General features: G+C 42.0%; 1 protein-coding gene across 3 annotated transcripts in view; it reads left to right on the forward strand.

Annotated features, from left to right (window-relative positions):
* HEATR5A (HEAT repeat containing 5A) overlaps positions 1-23,207 on the forward strand; it is a 285,493-nt gene that overhangs the window by 219,147 nt on the left and 43,139 nt on the right. For all 3 annotated transcript variants that reach the window (XM_029598984.1, XM_029598983.1, XM_029598985.1), the window contains exons 26-28: positions 7,770-7,838; positions 20,114-20,293; positions 21,242-21,476. In XM_029598984.1, the coding sequence (XP_029454844.1) occupies positions 7,770-7,838; positions 20,114-20,293; positions 21,242-21,476 (484 nt within the window). The remainder of the gene's footprint in view (positions 1-7,769; positions 7,839-20,113; positions 20,294-21,241; positions 21,477-23,207) is intronic.

The raw sequence follows: 23,207 nt of genomic DNA on the forward strand, positions 1-23,207 counted from the left end.
AGCAGATCTGTTGAACGGTACGTACCTTTAAGCTATGACCAGCCGAAATAAGCATGGAGTTTATCATCACGTCGCAAGGGTCACCAGATGTAGGAGTAATGAAGAGGCTTCAGACAGCTTTAGGATGAAGGGCATCCATCTCCCAATTAAAAAAAGAAAAGAAAAAAAGAAAAAAAAACAGGGATGGGTTCATGGGCTTATAGGTATTACCAATTATTAGGCTTTTCAATATTTGATGATAGTTAATGTGACTTTCAAGGCATTCTTCACTTTCGGTGCATGTCCGGCATGACTCCTTGCTTCAATGACAGGGGAAAAGAAAAACTGATACTTCACACATTTCCAGCATTGCCCTCTGCTTCATGGCAGAGAGCTATGCTGCCGCTTACCCAACTAATCAAACTTAATATTTCACTTGGAAGCAGCTCCAGCACTGCTCTCTACATTAATGGTGGGGGTGAAAAGGGAATTAGAACATAAGGTTACTAAGAGCCAAGAGAAACAGTTAAGTATGAGAACAAATGTGTGAAGCTTGCTGGGCAGACTGGATGGACCGGTTGGTCTTCTTCTGCCGTCATTTCTATGTTTCTATGTTTCTATGGCGGGCAGGCAGAGAGAAGGCAAAGAGCGCTTGCCTTCACGAGCCTTTTCCTTTTATTGTACATTCATACAAAGGCAGATGATGTGTCATTACATGATTGGCTACTTTCCCATAGCAACAGAAGAGTCATTACACCATTGGCTTTGGCTCAGGGGGTGTGCACGGATCATATCATTGGCTGCTGAAATCTATACCTCCTGACTTTGTCCTGCCTCTGACTAGGGAAAACCCAGCCCTACTTTCAGGCAATCAGGATTAATTATAAGCCAGAGAAATACATGAAGTCAGGTATCCTTTCCTAGGCAGAGACTTAAGCACAAGTGATGCTTTTATTCAGGCAAATGTCAGGGAGAAGGGAAGTTAGTGTTTAAACCCTGATGAAATGGCTTGCTGGCAAGCGCATATTTCCCACACACCACCTCTAAAAGGAATAAAAAATAATAAGCAAATAGGGCCCATCTGGGGGAAAATGTTTCATCTTGCAACTTTTGCAGATGACATATTAATCCATATCACAAATTTCAGGAAACCTTTATAACATATACTACAAGAATTCTCTTGGATAAATTTGAAGCCTTCGCCTTTACAAATACGGTGAGACAAATATGGGGCCCAAAATTCTTGCTGAAATGGAAAGAGGAGTTTTAAAAATATATATTTGGAATGCATTGTAGAAACCCTATGATCTAGATAATTTAGAGAGAGCAACTCATTCCTCCTGTCACTCAGAATTAATACAAGAAAACAAAAGTAGAAGAGTTAGGCATCTACTTCAGAACTGAATACTGTGCTGAGTGCTTTAAACTAAATGAGTGAAAACAATAACAAATAATACTGGTGGCATAGGTGGCCCTCTGGCTAAGTTTCTACGACCGATTTAATGAGGCTTCCTTTCCGAGACAGCTTGATTTGGAGAGTGACTTGTGGAGCAAGGTCTTGGGGAGAAGCTCAAGGTGCATCCCCTGGTCTGGCAAGGCTCCTGGAAGGTGTAATGGGGGACTTTGTATTTTTCTTCTGGCTTCCCCCTTTAAGAGGCAGCATTGGTTTGGTGAAGATCTTGCGAAGATTAAGACAGCAGAGAATAAATGCTGGTAGTCAGCGATCCAGAACCTTTGACTGGTATTAATCCTTTCATTCTACCAGTAGCAGGGATGAGGGTATGTCCAGTTCCACAGCTTTCAATGAGGATTTGAGGGTCTTGTCTATGATACTGGAGATAGGTGACCATCTGTCCCGAATGTATCAGATACAGGTCCCAGTTACATCAATTCCGTGAGCTTAGAGATCATTCATATTGAATATGCCTCCCAAATTGTTTCAGAAGTCCTTATGTTCCTTTTCTCTCTCCCTCAGCATGAGTGCAAACTTCTGTAAATGGGTCCCAGAACCTATCATTCATTCTAGTTCTGAATAGATTTCTGAAGAGAAATCTTTACCTTCAAACCTGTCCTTTGAGTTAGCAGTACCCCTACCCTTTAGGTTAGCAGCAGCCTCGAGTACCTTTTTGAAAGTAATGGTGTGGCAGTAATGCTGAGCAAGAAGAGTATTTTGGTACATCCTTATCTGGATGATTGGCAGATCAGAGCAAAATTCTTTCAGGAGACCATTTTGGCTTCTCAGCAAGTGATCCAACTGTTATAGGACTTGGGGCAGATTGTCAATTTTTACAAGAGCCATCTTCAGCCATCCCAGATATTGGCACACTGGGAGCTCAGTTCGATATGAAGATTGGTCATGCATATCTAACAGAACAAAAGTTGAGAAGTTGTTTGGCCAAATCAGAGCATTGGGGATGGCCAGGAATCTGATGATATGGTCCTATCTCTAACTCTCGGATCCATGGCTGCCATCATGGATATATCATCATGGGTGAGGGCGCACATATGCCATCTTCAAAGGGCCTTGCTTTCTAGGTGGAATCCCCAGTCCCAAGACTTTTCTGTGAGACTGCTGCTGCCAGAGTCGACAAGGCAGAGCTTGCAATGGTGGCTAGATGTCAGGCACTTGGAATGAGGAATGGATTTGGTGGCCCCAGCCTGGATCATAGTGACCTAGGATGCCAGGATGGGGGGGGGACCACTGTCAAGAGCTGTTCGCTAGGGACATGGACCCACGAGGAAGCAAGCTGGTCCATCAACCACTTGGAAACCAGGGCAATTCAGCTGGCTCTCCTTGACTTTGTGCTTCAATTAGTAGGGCAATAAGATAGGGTAATGTCTGACAACACAAATGCGACGGCATACATAAATCATCAAGAAGGAATCCAAAGTCTTCAAATATCATTAGAGATAGACTTGCTTCTTCCTTGGGCAGAAATGAATTTTCAGACCTTGGCGTCTCTCATAGTAGGCGCGGACTATGTTCAGACAGATTACCTCAGTTACAATATCATAGACCCAGGGGAGTGGCCCCTCTTTAAAAAGGCTTTCAATCAGATTGTTGCCAGATGAGGGTCTGCCAGAATTGGATGGCAACCAGGCAAAATGCGAATGTGCACAGATTTTTCAGCTGAAAGAAAGATGTTCGTTCATCCAGGATCAATGCCCTAATTCCGGAGTGGTTGACAGAGGAGTTTTTATGCTTGTTTTTTCCTCCTTGGCCCATGATGGGCAGACTCCTTCAAAGGACTGCCAGGCATTCAGGAGCAGTGATTCTAGTTGTTCCAGTCTGCCTTCGTTGGTTTTAGTATGCGGATCTCCAGTACCTGCTGTGCGGCAACCATCTAAGGCTTCTGCCTCATAAGGAGTTACCTTGCCAGGGTCAATGTGTCACGAGGACCTGGATCAATTTTTGTCTTACAGTTTGGCGCTTCAGAGGGCATGATTAGTGCAGAAAGGTGATTCTCAGGCTGTGGTGGCTATACGCCTGAAGGTTAGAAAATTCTCCTCTTCCTTGACTTATGCGCAGATTTGGAGAATTTTCAAGGACTGGTACTTTGGATGTCTGTGTGTGTATACAAGGTAGACCACTGTTTTCTCATCCAGATGTTTCTCAGTTCTTAAGAGGCGTAAGCATGTTAGTCCTCTGCTCTGGGTTCCAGTTCCACTTTGGGAGCTGAACTTAAGTTTTGTCCTTCGTAGTGGGACTACAGTTTACGTGTCTTAAGGCTATTTCTTAAAGGCTGTTCATGTTGAAGATGGTCTTCTTAGTTGCTGTTATTTGGCTTAGAAGATATCGGAATTGCAGATACTTTATTGTGGGCAGCCTTTCTTATTGATTGCAAAAGAAAAGATCTAGATTCATATAGTTCCCTCCTTTCTACCAAAGTAGTTTAGGAATTTCATTTAAATCAGTCAGTTTCAGGAAGGGGTAAGGAAGATGGCGTCCCCTTCTTGGGACCCAGCAGCTTCAAGGGGATCCGAGCCATGGGCAGTTTGGAGGACGCCTGTGCCTAATTCAAGGACCCAGGACTTTTAAATTGAAGCGAGCAGTTGAGCAAATGGAGAAGCCATCTTCCTTAGCCTTCCTGGGACCCGGAGGCTTCAAGGGGATCTGAGCTGTGGGCAGTTTGGAGGACCTGGGACCTTTAAATTGTAGCATGCAGTGGTGCACCGCTGCCAGCACGCCAAAGGGACATGCCCCTTATGCTGGGTTTGTTTTTTTTCAGCTAACAATGGCATGGGGAAATAAAAGGAAAGGAACACTCACTGAGATTTTATCTTCTCCCACCTCTATCCACGGGCCAATGGACATGCATGTCCATAAAGCTAATTCATCACTGCAGGACCTAAGTGCAGAATTAGCAGCGACCTTTCTCTCTCCTGAAGCAAGATCTCTTCTACCTAAACCCCATGCTTCAACAGTTACGTTGCTGGTTGACCCCAGCATTTCTTTGAATACTTCCCTTAGCTCTCAGTGTGGTTTAGATCCCCAGGATGTTCAGGGGGACTTAAGGGTGATGGCTAACCCCGGTATTGTACAAGGTACAGGGGCTGGTGATCTGGCTACGATAGGAACTGAGACTATAGTATCTGTAGCCAGTGTGGGCTATCCTATCCCGGATCTTGTTCATTTAAATTTGCCTAATGAGGGGTCTGTGTTAAGCATTCAGGATGAGCCAGCTGAGATATCTCTGAGACATTTGGATATTAATGTCCAGAATTGACAACTCCTTATCAAATACTGTGAACCAACTTTCTTTATACTGAAGGAGCATCCCTAAAGTTTACAGAATTGGAAAAAAAAGATCTTCTAGATTGGAATCCAACATTAAATTGCAGGCTGGAGTTATCACTAACCTGCAATCTACTTCTGTTGCAGGCATTAAAGACAATTTAATTATCCATCAGAAATGGGAAATTATGGAGAACAGATTATGTTCAAAAAAGTTATGCTTATTGAATTTGCCTATAACTCGTCTACTTTCGGGAGTCGAGTTCTTTAAGAAATATGCAAATGAGGTACTTCAATTCTCTGTTAAGAAGTTTTTGTTATCTAATTTTTACTATCACCCTGTTAAGAAGAGGGGTGTAACTAAGGAAGAAGGGTCTTTTGATATTTTAGCACTTATATCTAGCCCTAATATATCATCTTCCCTTGGCTCAGATGATATAAATACAAGAGCTACCTTTGTAGTAACATTTGTATTAGACTCAGAATAAAGACATTTTCTTTCATCAGTATTTCAAATATAAGGAGAGGTTGTTCTGTAGTCATAAAATCCAGATCTATCTAAAGAAACTCAGTTAAGAAGGAAGCAATGTTTACAATTGATATCCCGAGTGTTAGCCCTAGGAGCTTCATATTACCTAAAGTTCCTCTGTAAATGAGTTATTTGCTTTCAGGGTAATAAGTTTATCTTTTTGGATCCAACACATTTGGAAACTTTCTTAATTGTTAAGACTTAAATGTAAATTGAAGATGGGGTATGAGTAATCCCAGGTGGGAAATTTTTTTCTCTTTTTTTTTTTTTTTTGTTTTAGCTCATATACCTTTATAATTGTGACCCCCCAAATTATATGGGCTTGTTCATTAATATTTCTTTAGTATTATATAGGTGATAATTTCTGGATGATAATGATTTCCTGTTTTGTATCATCTTATGTTATGTTATAAAACTTAATAAAGTGTTAATTAAAACAATAATAAATCAGTCAGTTTCCTTGCCTTCGTTAAACAGACAGGCAGATTATGTAGACTGTGAGCTTTTTTGCACTTTGGACATGAGGAGACATCTTTTAAAATATCTCAAGGTGCACTTTCAGTTGATCGGATTTTCTCTTTGGTATGGTGGAATGTAGAGAGGTGAAGTGGTATGCTGGATTTAAAAGGTGATTGCAGCAGTTTGTGGATGTTGACACTCCCTTGCTAAAGCAGATACTGAGCTCATTTCATGAGGGTGCAGGTTGCTTCGTGGACACAGTTGCAGTTGGTCTTTCCTTAGTCTTCTGTATAGCAATGACTTGGTCGTCATTGCCTACCTTTTCTAAGCATTATCGGCTGGATGTCAGAGCTAGAGAGGCAACCTCCTTTGCCTTGGCAGTTTTGCGAGGGGGTCCTGCCCTGTTAGTGAGTAGCATAGATACATCCTGTTCATCTGTACTGGTCTGACTGAAGAGGAAGATGAAATTTCTTCTTACTTGATAGTTTCCTTTCCTTGAATACAGTTGGACCACTCCAGGACCCTCCCTGTGCTGGCAGTATCTCCAGTGTATTCATACACTCTATGCCTTGAAGAACATTTTTGCAGGCATGTAAGTGGAGTTGGGAAACGTAATAGTTGTCTATACTTCACTGCAGATGAGTTATTTCTTATTTACTGTTGGAAAGTCTTTCTTTGTTTCTGCTTGTTCTTCTGGAAGTCCAGTGGTTAAAAAAAAATCGATTGATAATTGATTGTGTTGAGATTGTTCACAGTTAGCTTGTTGAGGTTTGTGTTAGCTCAGATGTATATAAGGGGTGACATCAGCGATCTCTTTTTCCCTCTGCTGGATGACATGCATAACCTGTTCATCTGGACTGATCTGACTATATTCAAGGCAAGCAAATTATCAGGTAAGAAGTAATTTCACCTTGCTGTGCTGTACCTGTTTGTCTATTAATAAAACAGATTTGACTTAAAGGAGGTTTTTGGAGGAAAAAAGAGCTGGGGTAAGATGATTGCAATTACATTTTAAAGAAACGTGTTGATCTGGAGACCTAAGCTTACTGCAAAGTTTGGGATTAGGAAGGAATGTATTTTCACTGCTGCAGAATTGACCATAGATACACAGTGTAATTTTGATCTGTTTCTGCTTTAACACAAATTATAAAAAATAGCTTTGTACGTTATTCTTCTTTGAACATGAGGGAGGGATGTGGTAGATCCCCAGCCAGTACATTATCTTTTTGGGGGCAGCAGGGAGGGAGGAGAAGAGTTTGGCCACAGATACTACATTTTTCTTTTCCAGTTAGGAGGGAGGAAGGGCGGGATATCTGGCAGTGGAGATTTTTTGCACATCAGCAGTTAATAGCAGATATACTTTTTTTTTTTATCCATCAGGGCTTGGGGGAAGGGTGGTGGTCGAAGGGAGATCAGAGCTACCAGAGAGGGTTTTACTGGCCAAATTTAGGCATGCTATAGCAGCACTTATATTTGGTGGCCAGGTTAGATGGATATCTGACAATCACTAGCTTCCTAACTTTCTACCACCAACCTAGCCTTGCCCTGGATCAGGCAAGATTTTGTCTAAGGTTAGCCACCTGGTGAAATATAGGGTGCTAAGAGTAACCAGTTAGCCAAGTTAGTTGTCAAAATCTTTGATCTAGCCATCCTAAGTTCTTAGCTGGCAAAATCTCTTTGAAAATTGACCCAATTGAGAACTGTTGGGCAGTTAGGTTGGGTGCTATGGTCCTCTTTTATTTTAAACAACTACATGAAGCCGTCTGCAAATACTGGCAGGGTGTACACCAAAAAAACTATATTTCAGCCTATACAATATTACACTTACTTTGAGGATTCTGTATACCTTTAGTCAGTGAACTAATCCCATTTTTAAGGTTTAGGAAGGATTTTTGTTTCTCTAAAATTGGCAGTGACTCATGGATCTTGTAGAATCATTTTTTTTAACCTTTTTGTTATGCTAATAAGTGGAAGTACAAATGAAAGCAATTTGAAGGGCCAGCTTTTGTTTTTATGATGGTGTAATGACACCTTGTATATTTAAAACCAAATCTCTTTGCTTTGCAGGTGGGAGCAGCTCTCAGACCAGCCTTCACTCCAGAGACACCCCCTGATGTCATTGCAAAAGCATGTCAGGCAAGGAAATTATTGCAAATCTGTTTGGATCTTAGAGACAAGGGTGGACTTGTAACAACATTTTCACAGGATTCTTGGTTCAGTGCTGCCTCATCTCAAAAAAGATATACTAGAACAGAGAAGGATAATACAATTGATAAAGGGGTTGGATGGAAAAGCTCCCTTATGAAGTAAGGCTCTTTAGCTTGGAGAAGAGACGACTGAGAGAGGATATGATAGAGGGTTTTAAAATCTTGAGCGGGATGAAGCAGATAGGGAATAGTTATTTACTCTTTCAGATAGTTCAAGGACTTCATGAAACTAACAAGCAGCAAATTTAAAACAAATTGGAGAAAGTATTTTTTCACTCATCGCACAATTAAGCTATGGAATTTGTTGCCAGAGGATGTGGTCAAGACATCTAGCATAATTGAATTTATGAAGGGATTTGGATAAGTTACAGGAAGAAAAGTCCATAAACAATTATTAGCTAGGTAGACTTGGGGAAAGCTACCGATTTATTCCTGGGAGTGGGTAACAAAACATAGATCTACTCTTTGGAATCTGCTAATTAGTTCCTAGAGATCCAGGTTGGCCACTATTGGAGACAGGATGCTGAGCTCAATGGACCCTTAGTCTGATCTAGCATGGTATTTCTTATGTACACCTCAGGTGTGTGTGTGTAAAGCACAAGGCTAGTGCAGATTATCTTTGGTCCCAATATAGCTTGTTGATGGTGTGAGAGACCATAAAAAGAAAGAATTGACATAAAAGTTAGAGAGGCACCACATGTTGTAGGAATTATTTTTCTTTTTTTTAGAAACATTCTAAATTTCTTGCTCTGTCCATTCATATTGGCCATGCTGGGTGATGCTAGGCTAATTTTTAAAAAAATAGGTATTTTAAAATTTAAAGTTTAATTTGTATAAAGTATGCATGTACCACATAAAGAGTCCTGCTCAGTATCCAGCTTGGGCACATCTTCCTGTCTCCTCTGGTGCCAGCCCGCTGACCATAGAAGAAGAGAAGATGATGCACCTCTGCAGCCAGCAAAACAAGGACCATGGCTAACTGGCAAGTAAATTCCAGTTCTGCAATTGGCACTTGCCAGCTTTCTTCAGATTGGACATGAAAACAAGCCAGGCATCATCCAGCTACATGGTACTGAGATTACTTAAGAAAAAGTAAAAAGATGCTAATGACAAATAAGCTAAAAAAAAATGTAAAAATATTGGGGTAGATTTTATAATTTTGTGCGAGCGTGTACTTTTGTTCGCGCACCAGGCGCGAACAAGAGTACGCGGGATTTCAATAGATACGCGCGTAGCCATTAAAATCCGGGATCGGCGCGTGCAAGGCTGCCGATTTTGGGCAGCCTGCGCGCGCCAAGCCACGCAGCCTGCCTCCGTTCCCTCCGAGGCCGCTCTGAAATCGGAGCGGCCTCGGAGGGAACTTTCTTTCGCCCTCCCCTCACTTTCCCCTCCCTTCCCCCACTTAACCCACCCCCCCCCGGCCCTATCTAAACCCCCCCCTACCTTTATCGACGGATTTACTCCTGCCGGAGGCAGACGTAAATCTGCGTGCGCTAGCGGGCTGCTGGTGCGCCAACACCCGACCCGGGGGCTGTTCCGGAGGGCGCGGCCACGCCCCGGAACGCCCCTGGGCCGAAACCACGCCCGTGCCGCCGCCCCCGAAACATTGCATCACCCGCGCCACGCCCCGGCACGCCTCTCCATGCAAGCCCCCGAGCCTATGCAAAATAGGCTCGGCGCGCGCAGGGGGGGTTTGGGGTAGGTTTTCGGGGGGTACGCGCGTATCCCTTTGAAAATCTACCCCATTCTGAACAATTTATTGCATTTGATTCTACATTTGTAGTAATGCTGTGTACATTTGATGAATAGTAGTTATAGAAACTCGAGATAGCTGAAAATCAGAACCTGTCAAAATGCAAAATAATCCAGCTATGTGTGGAACTCTATGGAAAATACTTACTTTGCAACCGTCATACGTAGCCGCAGTAGAATAATGGCTTATATTGTCAAGCCCTTACAACTCTGGGCTTGAATAATCATAGGTTGCTGTAAGTATTAGGATGCAAACATTGTGTGGACACTACTAATGTCTGCACACCGCTTTCCACCAGTTAGGTAAATGATATCTTACGTCCTGAAGTGCTCGCTCCAACACAGCAGTGTTTCGGAGTGTAGACTCCTTCCTCAGGGAACTTCAGGGAGGTAGTTTACTGGTGCAATTCTGTGTGGAAATACAATGTAAGAGTTCTGAAAAAAATGCCAAAAGGCTATTAATATAACAAATGGCTAGAGATTTGGAAGCAAAACCACAAACTTACTGTGAGATGATGGTTATGGTCAGTCAAATAGCGGTGAATAACACTGGCTGAGATCGCTAAAAAACATGAAAGACAACGCAATTGGGGTGCAGGGAAACCTCCCTTATGGATAAACGTATGCGTTTAGGATAAAACATCTTTAGTGAATTAAAAGTCTTTGAATGTCGTCAATGCGATGCCCAAGTGAAAAACTTACGTGCCCCAGAAGTGAGCAGCCTTGCCGTGATTCTTGCCGCTGGGATGACAGCGATCCGCGGGCGAAAACGCCGGTTATAAAGGGGACCTATCGACTGAAGTTGATGAGGCAGGAAATGACGTTTGAGATTCCAAATTTGGTGATGACCATATTAGGTGAGTGACGTGTGTGGGGAGTACTAGCCCAGCTGAAATCCATATTTGGGCAGTGACGTCATGCGGCGGCCATTTTGAAAAAGGAGAATTATGAAATGCATTCAGAATATAAAGCACCGCGGGTAGGGAATCCCATAAATGCGGAGGGAACTTCATAAACCTAATTGTCTTCTAAACAACAGGATGATAGGGTTGAAGAAGTTGGCCTTGCACAAAAATGACGTACTTGATTCATAAGTCAAAAGGAATGCAGTGCTGGAATTTAAAAACCATTGACACGTAATCTGAAAAAACTGAGAAAACACCCATGAAGGGTTGTTAAACTAGAGAAAACCATTCTATTCTTTCGTTTAGCCCCAGTGGTTCAGTGGAGCGTAATAGAAAGATCCAACGGTTTTCCTTAAAGTTAAGCTGGGATGTTCTATCGCCTCCTCTCCAATGATGGGGAATATGTTCCAGAATGGCCCATTTGTATTCATCAAATGTATGTGTGTGAGCCAAGCTGTGTTGAACTATAGGTGCTTTGATGTCCTGGTTATTGATCCTACTACGATGTTCAACTAATCTAATGCGAATCTTGCGTCGTGTACGTCCTATGTAAATTTTATTGCAAGGACACTGTAGTACATAAATTACAAAATCAGTGTTGCAATTCACATTATGTTTGTGGATAATTTGCAATCCTGTTTGTGGATCAGTCCAATAGGAGCCAGTCATGGCTTGGCTGCAACAGGAACATTTCCCACATGTTGAAAATAGCCCTGATGAGGGGCCAGTATGAGAACGAGGGGCTGCTCTAACTACCTTCTGCTTGATATTGTGACCTCGAGAATATGCAAACATGGGAGGTTCATGAAACAGAGAATGAGGACTAAGAACATGCCAATTATTCATGATTGCTTTTTTAACTTGTATGGTGAGGTCTGTATATGGTAAAACGCAGATAATACTGGGAGATTCATTACGATGTTTGTACTGTAATAGTTGGGTTCTGTCGGAGAAAGTGGCCCTTTTATAGGCTCTGCGTATGACTCGGGCCGGGTATCCTCTTTCTAGAAACCTGTCGCGGAGATGTCCGGCCTGTATGTGGAAGTCTCCAATGTCTGAACAAAGTCTTCGGAGTCTGAAAAATTGACCCACAGGTAACCCCTCTTTAAATTTCCTGGGGTGATGACTCTGGAAGCGAAGGTAATTGTTGCGATCTGTGGGTTTCCGGAACAGCGTGGTGCTTATACCTTGGGAGTCCTTCATGATCTTGATGTCTAAAATGCTAATGAATGCTGGTTGTAGACAATGCTGAACTTTAAATGAGGATCAATGTGATTGAGCCAATGGTAAAACTGGAGCAGTTGTGCTTCTGTGTGAGTCCAGATGAAGAATATATCGTCAATGTATCGTGACCATAATTGAACGAATTGAAATTGTGAGGATGGATAAACATGTTTTTCCTCAAATTGAGTCACATAAAGATTGGCGACATCAGGTGCTATGGGCGACCCCATAGCTACACCATGTGTTTGAAGGTAAAACTGCTGTTCAAAAGAGAAAAAATTGTTTATAAAGAATAATTTCTGTCAATTCAACCAGGAATTCTGACTGAATACGTTGCAGTCTCATTCTATTCTCCACTGTCTCCTGAACTAGCTTGAGTGCATCCAATTGCGGAATATTTGTATATAAAGACTCGATGTCTAAACTGACTAGAAAATGATTGCTGGATGTGTGACTAACCGTGGATAATTTATTGAGCATGTCAGAAGTATCTTGTACATATGATATAGCATTTTTGACGGGGGCTCGAAGAAAAATGTCCATGAATTTGGCTAACGGCTCCAGAATGGAGCCATTAGCTGAGACAATGGGCCGGCATGGTGGGTGGACTAAGGTCTTATGGATTTTGGGGACCCCATAAATAACTGGGGTACGGGGATGTTCAACCTGAAGAAAGTTGTATTCCCTGTTTGTGAGAAACCCTTGGTCATGTGCAATTTTAAGCAAACTGCCAATCTTTTGAGATAATGATGGAGTGGGATCATCTTGTAGTAACCGATAATATTTCCGGTCATCTAGTTGTCGTAAAATTTCTGTGCGATAATCTTCTTGATCTAGGATGACGGTAGCTCTGCCTTTGTCAGCTGGTTTGATAATTATCTCCGAATTGGAAGATAATGCTCGAAGAGCCTGGTTTTCTGTCGAGGAGAGATTGAAAAAAGTGTGATGATGTCTTGTTTCTATATCCGACACTTCTTGCAGAACCAGGGTTTGAAAAGCCTTGATTTGTTAGTCCACCACTCCTGGTGGAATCCAACGGGATTTCTTCTTAATGATGGAAGGATCAAAAGATGTTTGTTGCGGGCTTTTAGAAAAATAATGTTTGATCATGAGGAGTCTGAAAAATTTATATAGCTGGATGCGACAGACAAAGGAATCATGACGATTGGTGGGAACATAAGATAACCCTCGATTCAACACCTCTTCTTCTGCTGTTGTCAAATGGTATCTTGATAAATTAATTATGGACGACTGTCCTGATTTTGCGACCGTGTGAACGGTTTGTGCCACTGGGCGTCCTCTTCGAGGGGAGGTTGTTGACGGGGTTTTCTGCCGTAAGGTCTTGGAGGGCGGGATGGGTATCGGCGTTTTTCTAAAAAAGAAGACGTCGGACGTGGTCCTCGAGAAGCTGGTTGATCTAGTACTCCCCACACACGTCACTCACCTAATATGGTCATCACCAAATTTGGAATCTCAAACGTCATTTCCTGCCTCATCAACTTCAGTCGATAGGTCCCCTTTATAACCGGCGTTTTCGCCCGCGGATCGCTGTCATCCCAGCGGCAAGAATCACGGCAAGGCTGCTCACTTCTGGGGCACGTAAGTTTTTCACTTGGGCATCGCATTGACGACATTCAAAGACTTTTTAATTCACTAAAGATGTTTTATCCTAAACACATAAGTTTATCCATAAGGGAGGTTTCCCTGCACCCCAATTGCGTTGTCTTTCATGTTTTTTAGCGATCTCAGCCAGTGTTATTCACCGCTATTTGACTGACCATAACCATCATCTCACAGTAAGTTTGTGGTTTTGCTTCCAAATCTCTAGCCATTTGTTATATTAATAGCCTTTTGGCATTTTTTCAGAACTCTTACATTGTATTTCCACACAGAATTGCACCAGTAAACTACCTCCCTGAAGTTCCCTGAGGAAGGAGTCTACACTCCGAAACACTGCTGTGTTGGAGCGAGCACTTCAGGACGTAAGATATCATTTACCTAACTGGTGGAAAGCGGTGTGCAGACATTAGTAGTGTCCACACAATGTTTGCATCCTAATACTTACAGCAACCTATGATTATTCAAGCCCAGAGTTGTAAGGGCTTGACAATATAAGCCATTATTCTACTGCGGCTACGTATGACGGTTGCAAAGTAAGTATTTTCCATAGAGTTCCACACATAGCTGGATTATTTTACATTTGATGAATGGCATGCAATGCCTTTAAGAACTGACACTGCAGTTCACAGTGAGGAAAAGAAAAATTAGCCATACAGAATTTCTTAGCTTTTGTATATATCACTATTGCATGTTTTCCATAAAAAAAACCAACCCCCACCCCCCCCCCACACACACACACACACACACACACACACACACACTTATCTTTAAATATTTGCCAAAAGCCGCTCCAGTATATTTTGTGGAGGTCCCCACTATCCTCTGATTCTATAGGGCCAGAGTCTTCTCAGGGCCTTGCCCCGTGGCCATATGGCACCAGGATGCTAATAATGTGCAGCGCTGCATATGTTGTGTAGCGCTATAGAGGGGCGGATTGGCCTATCGGGGGATCGGGCATCCCCCGGTGGCCGGTCGCTCTAATCACGTGGTCTGCCGAGTGACTAGAGCGCTATAGAAATGTTTATTATTAGTAGTAGTACAATAAACAAGATTGATAATTAAAATATATAAACTGTGCTCTAATTGGTTGTATCAAACTACCCAACATTCACCTAATGTGTTAGACCAAGCCCCATAAATCATTAGGTTCTATTGCTACCCTTGAAATCAGTCAGCCGCTCTCTGATGATGCACAGCTTAACCAATTAATCAAGAGAAGTGGATGCATCCAGCTAATCAGGAGAGTGTTCAAAAGCTGCACCACCTTGGTAAAGTAGTAAGAAGAAATATTCCAAAAGGTGATTTTATTTAAGAAGCTCATTTTATGGGCCAGCTTAGTGGTAGTGTTGCATGCTGACATGTATAGGACCTGAGGTACAATTCCTTTGCCCAGCTTCTGCTGCTTAGACTAACCAGCTATGAGGATGTTGCAGGGGTCAATATTCACAGTCCCTGGAGAAAGAAAGACTCAGCTATTGCTCAACATTAACGCCTGTTGGCTGGATTTAGAGTGTATGCATACAGGTAGAAGCTGTGTTTTGTGGTTCCTGGCCAAGGACCATCACTTCAATGGCTATATTAGACGGGCATTTATAAGATAGGGGAAAACCATGGGTAGTTGCATGCATCTAATGGTGTCATAGCCCAAATAGAGGCATGTTCTGATTGAGCCGAAAGATCAAAACAGCAAGAGGACCCTGCTGACCAAAAAATTATTTTATTTAAAACCTCATTTTACAATGTTGGCCTAAAAAGCAAACATCTCACATAGTGGCTAGGGCAGGACCCACCTTTAGAAATTTTGTGGGCCCTGTCCACAAGCCAGATACACAAAGTGGGCATATGCAAAAGATAACTTTAAAATTTTGGTATAAAATATATGTTAGAAGTGAAAATATAGCAGATCTAAATTTTGGGACGTGAGGCATTTGTATTTGATAACTTATTAACATAAATATGTAATTAATGCACAAACCCTTAGCAGAATAATACAAAGAGTAAACTCAGACCTTTATTTTGATTCTGTTTTCTGTCTTCCTGATGTCTGGCCTTTCTCCCATCTAAACTCTTGTGTATCTTGCCATGCTTCCTTGTTTCTGCTTAACTCTGTTGCTTGTTTGCTTCCTTCTAATCTGTTTTATTTTAAATAGTATATTACATGATTTCTTCCTGTTCTCTGCATTTGTATGTCTCTTTAATAAATAGTATTGTCTTGTTCCTGACTTACTCCCTCCTTGTGCACTTTTCACACTCTGTTTTTAGTATTAAATAATAAAACATGTTCTGCCTTGTCTAATTAAAATTTAGTGCTGATTACAATTTAAAACATACATAAATCACAAAACTCTTCATCAATATAAAATAAACTTTTTTAAACACAATCACTTAAAAGCCTCTTTAAAAAAAACCAACAATGTTTTCCTAAAAGTTTCAAATCATTCTCTTTTGTAATGTCACCTGACAACATATTCCAGAGAGTATTGTACTAAACTGTTACATATGCAGCTTTTTCTTTATTTCTCTTCTGTCCTTTTTTTGGTATTACAAGCACTTCTTTCTCCTATCACTTCTTGATGACAAGTAGGGCTGAATTAGCTATGACATGTGAGTGATGTCATCGAATGGTGCCAAACAGACCCATTTCTCTAACTTAGTAAGATTTTACTACTGAGCATGTGTGAGAGTTCCCGCACATGCGCGCACTGCCTTGTAAGCTCAAGCTTCTGTGTGGACATGTACACCCTCTCGCTCTATTTCATTTTTTCTTATCTCTGCTAAATTGATGTTTCTTTGAAACTTATTCATTTTTTTGTTGGCTTGCTGCCTCAGCAGCCCCTCAACAACCCTTTTCAGTGCTACCTAAAAAAAATAAAAAATAAAAAGTTTTTTCAGATGTCCATCTCCAAGAAGGCCACTCCCAGTGACTTCAAGGACTGTATATATAACCTCAAGATGTCCATCACTGATGGCCACAATATTTGTTATAGGTACCTGTGACCTAATCATGACTCAGCTAACTGCAGCGATTGTGGTCGGATGTTCTGAGATCCTAGCGGAACAGGGATTGGAAGATGTAGAAATGTTGCAGGTTGGTGAAAAGTTGGAGTCATTCATCCTTTCAGAGAAGAGTATTCTTGGGCTTCTCCACACCAAGTCAAGTAAGAGCTCCTCAGGCAAGGCTGCCCCAATTGTGACACCAGAGTCCAGATCCACCACAGTTTAGGGGTTGAGAAAGATGCAGAAATATCAAGCATAGTTGCTGGCAAGCTCCTTTGTGCACTCACAGGCCATTTCCCCTTCTACATGGTGCTTGGCACAGGAGAAGTGCTACTTATCGGAGCCAGCGGTGCAGTTGGTGCCACTGAAGCAGTGAGCAAAATATGTACCTTTGACACACTGGACCTCGATTTCATTGACACCAAATGTGTAGGAACAAACATCAAGTTGCCTTCCTCTATGTTGGTGCCATTATCTCTATCTTACATCCCCTTTCTGGATCCCAGACCTGCCAGGGTCCCTTCTCTGTCATTGGCTCTTGGGCTACATTTGGAGACACTAGAGAGTATCTGTTCCATTGTGCCTTTGGTCTCTATGTGGCCATCGGCGTAGTGATCCCACTACATGCTTCTCAGGAAGATGACTCTGTACTGGTTTTAGGAGAGGATGTCTCTTCTCCAACTCTGAGCCAAAAGACACTGTTGATGTGACCTTCTGAGGAAGGGGTGTTTATTTAGATTTTTTATATGCTGCTTTTTGTTTAGGCATTTCTAAGTGGATTACATTCATGTACTGTAGGTATTTCCTTATCCCCAGAGTGACAGTGGGATTTGAACCCTGGTTTCCCTGGTTCGTAGCCTGCTGCTCTAACCTCTAGGCTACTCCTCTACTCCCTGCACAAAACCATCCATCTTCTCCAATCACGAAGGTTTATAGTTAACCTTGCGACATCAGGCCTCATCCCTACCCAGAGAATCAAGTTCATTTTGGCATGAATAGAGTAATCAGAAGAGAAAGCATTCCTTCCATTGGATCAAGTTTTTCGCATTTGTGCTCTGGTCCAGAACCTGCTGAAGCAAGATCAAATACCAGCCTGAGCAATCCTGGTTGTCCTTGGACAATTAGCAACAGTAGTGTATGTGGTACCTATGACATGCCTCAATATGAGAAATCTCCAGTGAGGCCCCTGCTCTCAGAGGGAACAATTACATCAGTCCTTGTAACATCACATATGGGTAACCAGAGATATGAAATTGACCCTCTGTTGGTGGCTAGATTCAAATGTCCTGGAGATAGGTGTCCTTTTTCAAGTTCTTCTTCATCAGGTGGCAACTGATGCATCCACCAGGAGATGGGGCTCGTACACAGGCTCCTTCTGAACTCAAGGGATTTGGTTGGTAGCAGAATACCTGTCCCATTAGAGTTTTCTTAAAGCTCCTTCAAGAAAAAGGAATTCTGATTCAAATCATCAATCAGGTGGCAATGTTTACATAGCATAATAATGACAGCCGATAAAGGCCAAATGGTCCATCCAGTCTGCCCAGCAAGTTCTCCCTGCATTCCATGCAGGTTAGCACTCCATGCAGGTTAGCTTCATGCTTTCTGTTAAGGGTAGTAACTGTTGCTCTGTGAACAAAGGGGCAAAAAGGTCCTGAATCCTCTGCCAGGATTTAATACAATTTGGGAATAGGCTGTCAGTCACAGAGCTTTCTTCCAAGCAACTTACCTTCTCAGGATCTCCAACACACTGGCAGATTGCCTTAATGGGGTATTTCACTCCCATGAGTGATCCCTGGACCACTCTTGGGAGACAGGCTATTTGACTTCTGGATTCACCCATCAATCTACTTATTTGTGTCAGAAAACAACAGGAAAGTCGACAAATTCTGCTTCAAAGCAGTTTCAGATCCGCTCCAGATGCTTTTCTGCTCAAGTGAGATGCAAATGTATTATATGCCTTTCCTCCAATTCTGTTGGTATTGAGGATGGTACAAAAGATACTCAAGGACCAGGCATACCTTCTCTTCATTGCTCCAGCTTGGCCCAGAGAAGTGTGGTTGGTTTACCTCATCAGGTTGTCAGTCCACCCACCGATCTCCCTTGGATCCAATCCAACTCTCCTAACTCAAAAGGAGGTTCATCTATCTCAACCAAGCCTCCCCTCCCTCACCCTGATAGCATGGATGAGTGCTCAATAATCTCCTCATTAATGCTACTTGAGGTTGAGGACACTATGATTTAGGCCAGGAAGTCTTCTACTAGAAGAGCATACAGTTTTAAATGGCAGTATTTTTTATCTTAGGATCAGGCCAGATCCCCAACCCTGTTTACCTGTGCTCCAAAGGATCTGCTTCAGTACTCCTTCATCCTTTCCTCTTTGGGCCTCAGTACATCAAAGTGCATCTAAGTCTGTTGCTGCTTACCAGCCTCAAGTGGATGGAAAGCCAATCTACATGCATCCTCTGGTATTGAAGTTCAAAAGGGCTTGCAGCATACTAGATCTCTAGTCGCAAAGCCATTGGTGCCATTGGATCTGAATGTCATCTTGGTGCAATTGATGAAGCCTCCCTATGAACTGTTGGTGTCAGCTTGCTTAAAGTTTCTTATCTGGAAAGTGGTATTTCTAGTCACCATTATTTCAGCTAGTTAGTAGCTACAAACATTGGTTCATTACTCTCTGTACCTATAGCTTTTCCACAATAGCATGGTGCTTCACACTCCTAAGTTTCTACCAAAAGCGGTTTCTGCATTGAATTTGAATCAAGGCATTGTTTTGTCCATATTCTTTGAAATAACTCATGCACATAAAGGGGAGAAGGCTCTCCATTCACTGGACTGAAAAAGGGTAGACTATTATCCGAAGAGAAATCAACCACATCAACAGGCTTCTCAGCTTTTCATCTCCTACAATGCTAACAGACTGGGAGTAGCTGTTGCCAAATGTACATTGTCCAACTGGCTAGCACATTGCTATACTCTAGCTGGCTTTCATATCACTGACTTGGTCAAGGCTCATCATGTAAGAGCCATAGCTACCTTGATGACTCAGTTAAGAGCCATCTCAATACAGAACATTTACAATGCTGCAACTTGGTCAAGAGTTCACATCTTCACTCATTACTCTCTCTGCAATCTCTCAAGAAGCAACAGTAACATTGGGCAAGCAGTTTTGCTCATCCTCTTCACCCAGTAGTCCATCCTCTATAGGGGCTGGGTTGTGTTTTCAGTAAGTGCTCTGCTATGCAACCCTCAGCTTGGGACTCCCTGTGTGTCGTGGTTAATTCAGTCTTGCTTGTTGACAGAGAAAGCAAGTTTGCTTACTATAAATGTGGTTCTCCATAGATAGTAGAATGAATTAGCCATGCTTTATACCTGGCCACCTCCCTGGAGGGTTGACTACTTAGCCAAAGCAAAGCTATACACAGGGGCTCAGTGACAGTGTGTGTGCGGGTATTCCTACGCATGATCTGTAGAAAAATCTTTTCTGAGCTAGAGAGATGGATCCATTTAGCAACATCAGATGATATCACCCACATGTCACAGCTAATTCATCCTGCTGTTTATGGAGATCCCTGTTTACAGTAAGCAAATTTGCTTTATGCCTTTCCTGAGGGACACCATCACATAGAGTCCCATAGGAATCTGAAATATCCTAGCAAATTTGTTAAGATATACACACTAAATCTCTGGTTTTACAACCCTTTAGGTTTGCAGTGCCTGGATTACAAGTGGTGTGGTAAGTGATATTAATGATCTACGAAGAGTTCAGCAGTTGCTGGTGGCATCACTAAGCAAAGTTCAGGCTGGAAAGGAAGCCCATAACCAACTGTACAATGAGAGTGCCTCAACTATGGAAATCCTGGCAGTGCTAAAAGCCTGGGCAGAGGTGAGTACCTACAATTATTATAAGCCTACCCATAGGCACAACTTCAGGATCATGAACAGGATTCTAGTAATTTTCATTAACACAATAACTCCCATCTAAAGATTATTACAATATACATTACAGGGGAATAAAAGTTAGATGCCTCTAAGGTGCTTGGCCTTACACTACCTGTCTCTCAAGAGGAGGAAGAACAGTTTTGTGGTTAATACTCTGTTACCACTTTGGGCAACCTTCTGAAGGATTGGGGGGGGGGGGGGGCAGTATAAAAATGAATGAATAAATAAATAGAACTTTTAAATAACAGGAGGTAAAAGGACATTTTGGTCACACAGATTCCCTTGTCTGAGAATTTTTTGAAAAATCCTAATTCAATTTGCCTCACAATTTTGTAGAGCAGTGACCAGCACAGGCATTAACTCTTCATTAGCAGTCCCTGAGAAATGTGCAGTTACTCCGTTACTTCCCAATCTTTATGCTTCACCCACTACAAATCCAAGATATTATGTAGTTAAATTCTGAAAATATGCCACACCAAAAAAAAAAATCTGAAACTTGCTACTCAAAGCTTCGTGGGAAAATATTTCTAAATATTTATTCGGTGGTATTCTCTGTGCCGTAAACTGTACACTGTCTCCTTCTCCTATGTAAAATGTATAAAGAGTAAATGGCACGGTTGACAATCAATGTCGTGAACTACTGATCTAACTCCATCTTTAGTCTTGTGGTTTATGGTGACAGTGCATAGATTATTTACATTTCTTACCGCTTGTACCATCTTACGTTTACAAATCACTTACAGTAAACAAAGTTGCTTTATTCCTGGTGCTGTTCAGCTGAAGGATGCTGTTCAGCTGTCATGCAATTTGCTGCTGATTTATGATTTTGTACTGCTTCTTATGCACTGCTGTTTCTCTTTGTATTCAGTTTTGTTTTTCCTCTCTCCATAAGGTTTATGTGGTTGCAGTGGAAAGACAGAACCAGCAAGGCAACCAACACAGGCAGCCTTCAAAAAACTGTGGCTCTGCAGAGGAGAGCTCCAGAGAGGTCACTTGCACAGCAGATGGGCTTCTAGGTTTGGTGCAAGCTGACCTTGTAACTCTCAGCAGACTCTGGCTTGCTGCACTACAGGATTATGCTCTACTAAATCTGCCTTCAGAGTACACCTCACAGCTCCCAGTTGATGGTGAGGAGGAAATATCTAACCCCCTGTTCCCCCAACCTCCTCCCCCCCCCCCCCATGTTTTTCAGCTTTTCATTAAAGAGAAGGTTAAGCAATTATTTTCACTATTTTACACACTTTGGTCGGGATCTGAATTGGATCATGATAGTTATTACTAGCATTTTATTGCTCTGTTTTTGTCTGATATCAACATCTAAGTCATGCTTGACTCGTTCCTCTTGTCCCAGGGCATTGTTGGTAATTGCCTTTGATAATGACATTGGGCAAGAGCAGAGAGAAGCAGTCATTCCTATCCCTGATAACATAGATGAATCTTTAATTAGCACATAGTTGCGCATCTTTGCAGTCTTATTTTCTTTATTGGCAGTGATTTAGGATTTCAGCTTTTCTTATATACATTACTACACAAAGCAATATGCTCTGTCATCATGTGCCTGGCATTCATGTACTCTCTGCACTGATGACATCACTTGCCAGCTAAGATGGCCCCTTTCCAATCCATATTTCATTACTCTTAAATGCTTAACTTTTTCCCCAAATGGTGCATTAGAAAGTTAACTGAGACTCAAACTATTTCATATTTTTATTTCTTTACTTTATAGTCATTGAGACTTTCCATGAAATGAGAAAAAGCTGTGTTATACATGGTTTAAGATGTGTCTGAGACTGAAAATAGGATTTACCAGAATTTTAAAACAGCTTAAACTTGGGTGTGGAGTGGTATACTATTTTGTGGTAGTAGAAATCAGTAAAATCTACAGACATTAATGAAATTGGTTTTCATTTCTGGAATTTCACAATTCCTGCTCACAAGCAGTTAGAAACAGAAACTCAGACACTAGGTTAAAACCCTATTTTGTTTTATTTTTTTCTTCAGGTAAACGTATATTTTATAGACAAGGAGAAAAAGGTTTATTTATAGATCAAAACAGATTTTTATATTCTGAAATGCTTTCCTTTTTATGTTTTTATTACTACCAAAACTTAAGAAAATAGATTTTACTGCAGGGGGAAAAACTATAGTCATGGATCGAAGCATTAACTGAAGAGGCCGATCTTTTACATATTTATTATGTAATTGGTCAGTATTCTCACACAAAACCCAGAGGCTGGACATCCTAGAAACAAGGCAGTGCCCTAAAACTTTGGTTCAGGGATTCTGAAATGGAGGACCCTCTATAAAGAAACAGTCACACCTAAAGATAGAGAAAAAGGGCCTGTTTCTATTTCATCCTGCTACACCAATCCAGACCAAACAGGTGGATTTCCTAGCATGTAGCCAGATGAACTCAGGACCAGTGGGTTATGTACTCTTCTGCTAGCAGATGGGAGATGGAGTCAGATTTCAAAGCTGAAGTCACCCTAGATATACCCCCAAAAGTGACCTCAGTCCTCAGTATCTCTACGTCTCCTAGCAGATGCGGACACTATCCCACATACTAGCACAGTGTTAGGAAAATTACCTTAAAGATTGAACCCCGCTCTCCCTCCCCCATTTGAGAATTCCTGAGGTGATTTCCGATATCCCTTAGTCTGGTAGCCGGTTCCCGGCGTGGACTTAGCCCCCAGAGTGGCTGAAAGGCAGCGGGTGCATAACCGAGCTCAGCAGTGAAGGTAAAACCCTCTCCCCCCCGCAGCTGGAGACCGTCTGGTACACGATCAATAAGCGCCAAGACCAGGTAAGCAGAAAACTTTAAATTCAGGTCTTCGGTCTCCAGAGCTCGAATCGCCGTA

This window comes from Rhinatrema bivittatum, chromosome 4 (assembly GCF_901001135.1).
Source record: "Rhinatrema bivittatum chromosome 4, aRhiBiv1.1, whole genome shotgun sequence".
NCBI classification, from domain to species: Eukaryota; Metazoa; Chordata; class Amphibia; order Gymnophiona; family Rhinatrematidae; genus Rhinatrema; species Rhinatrema bivittatum.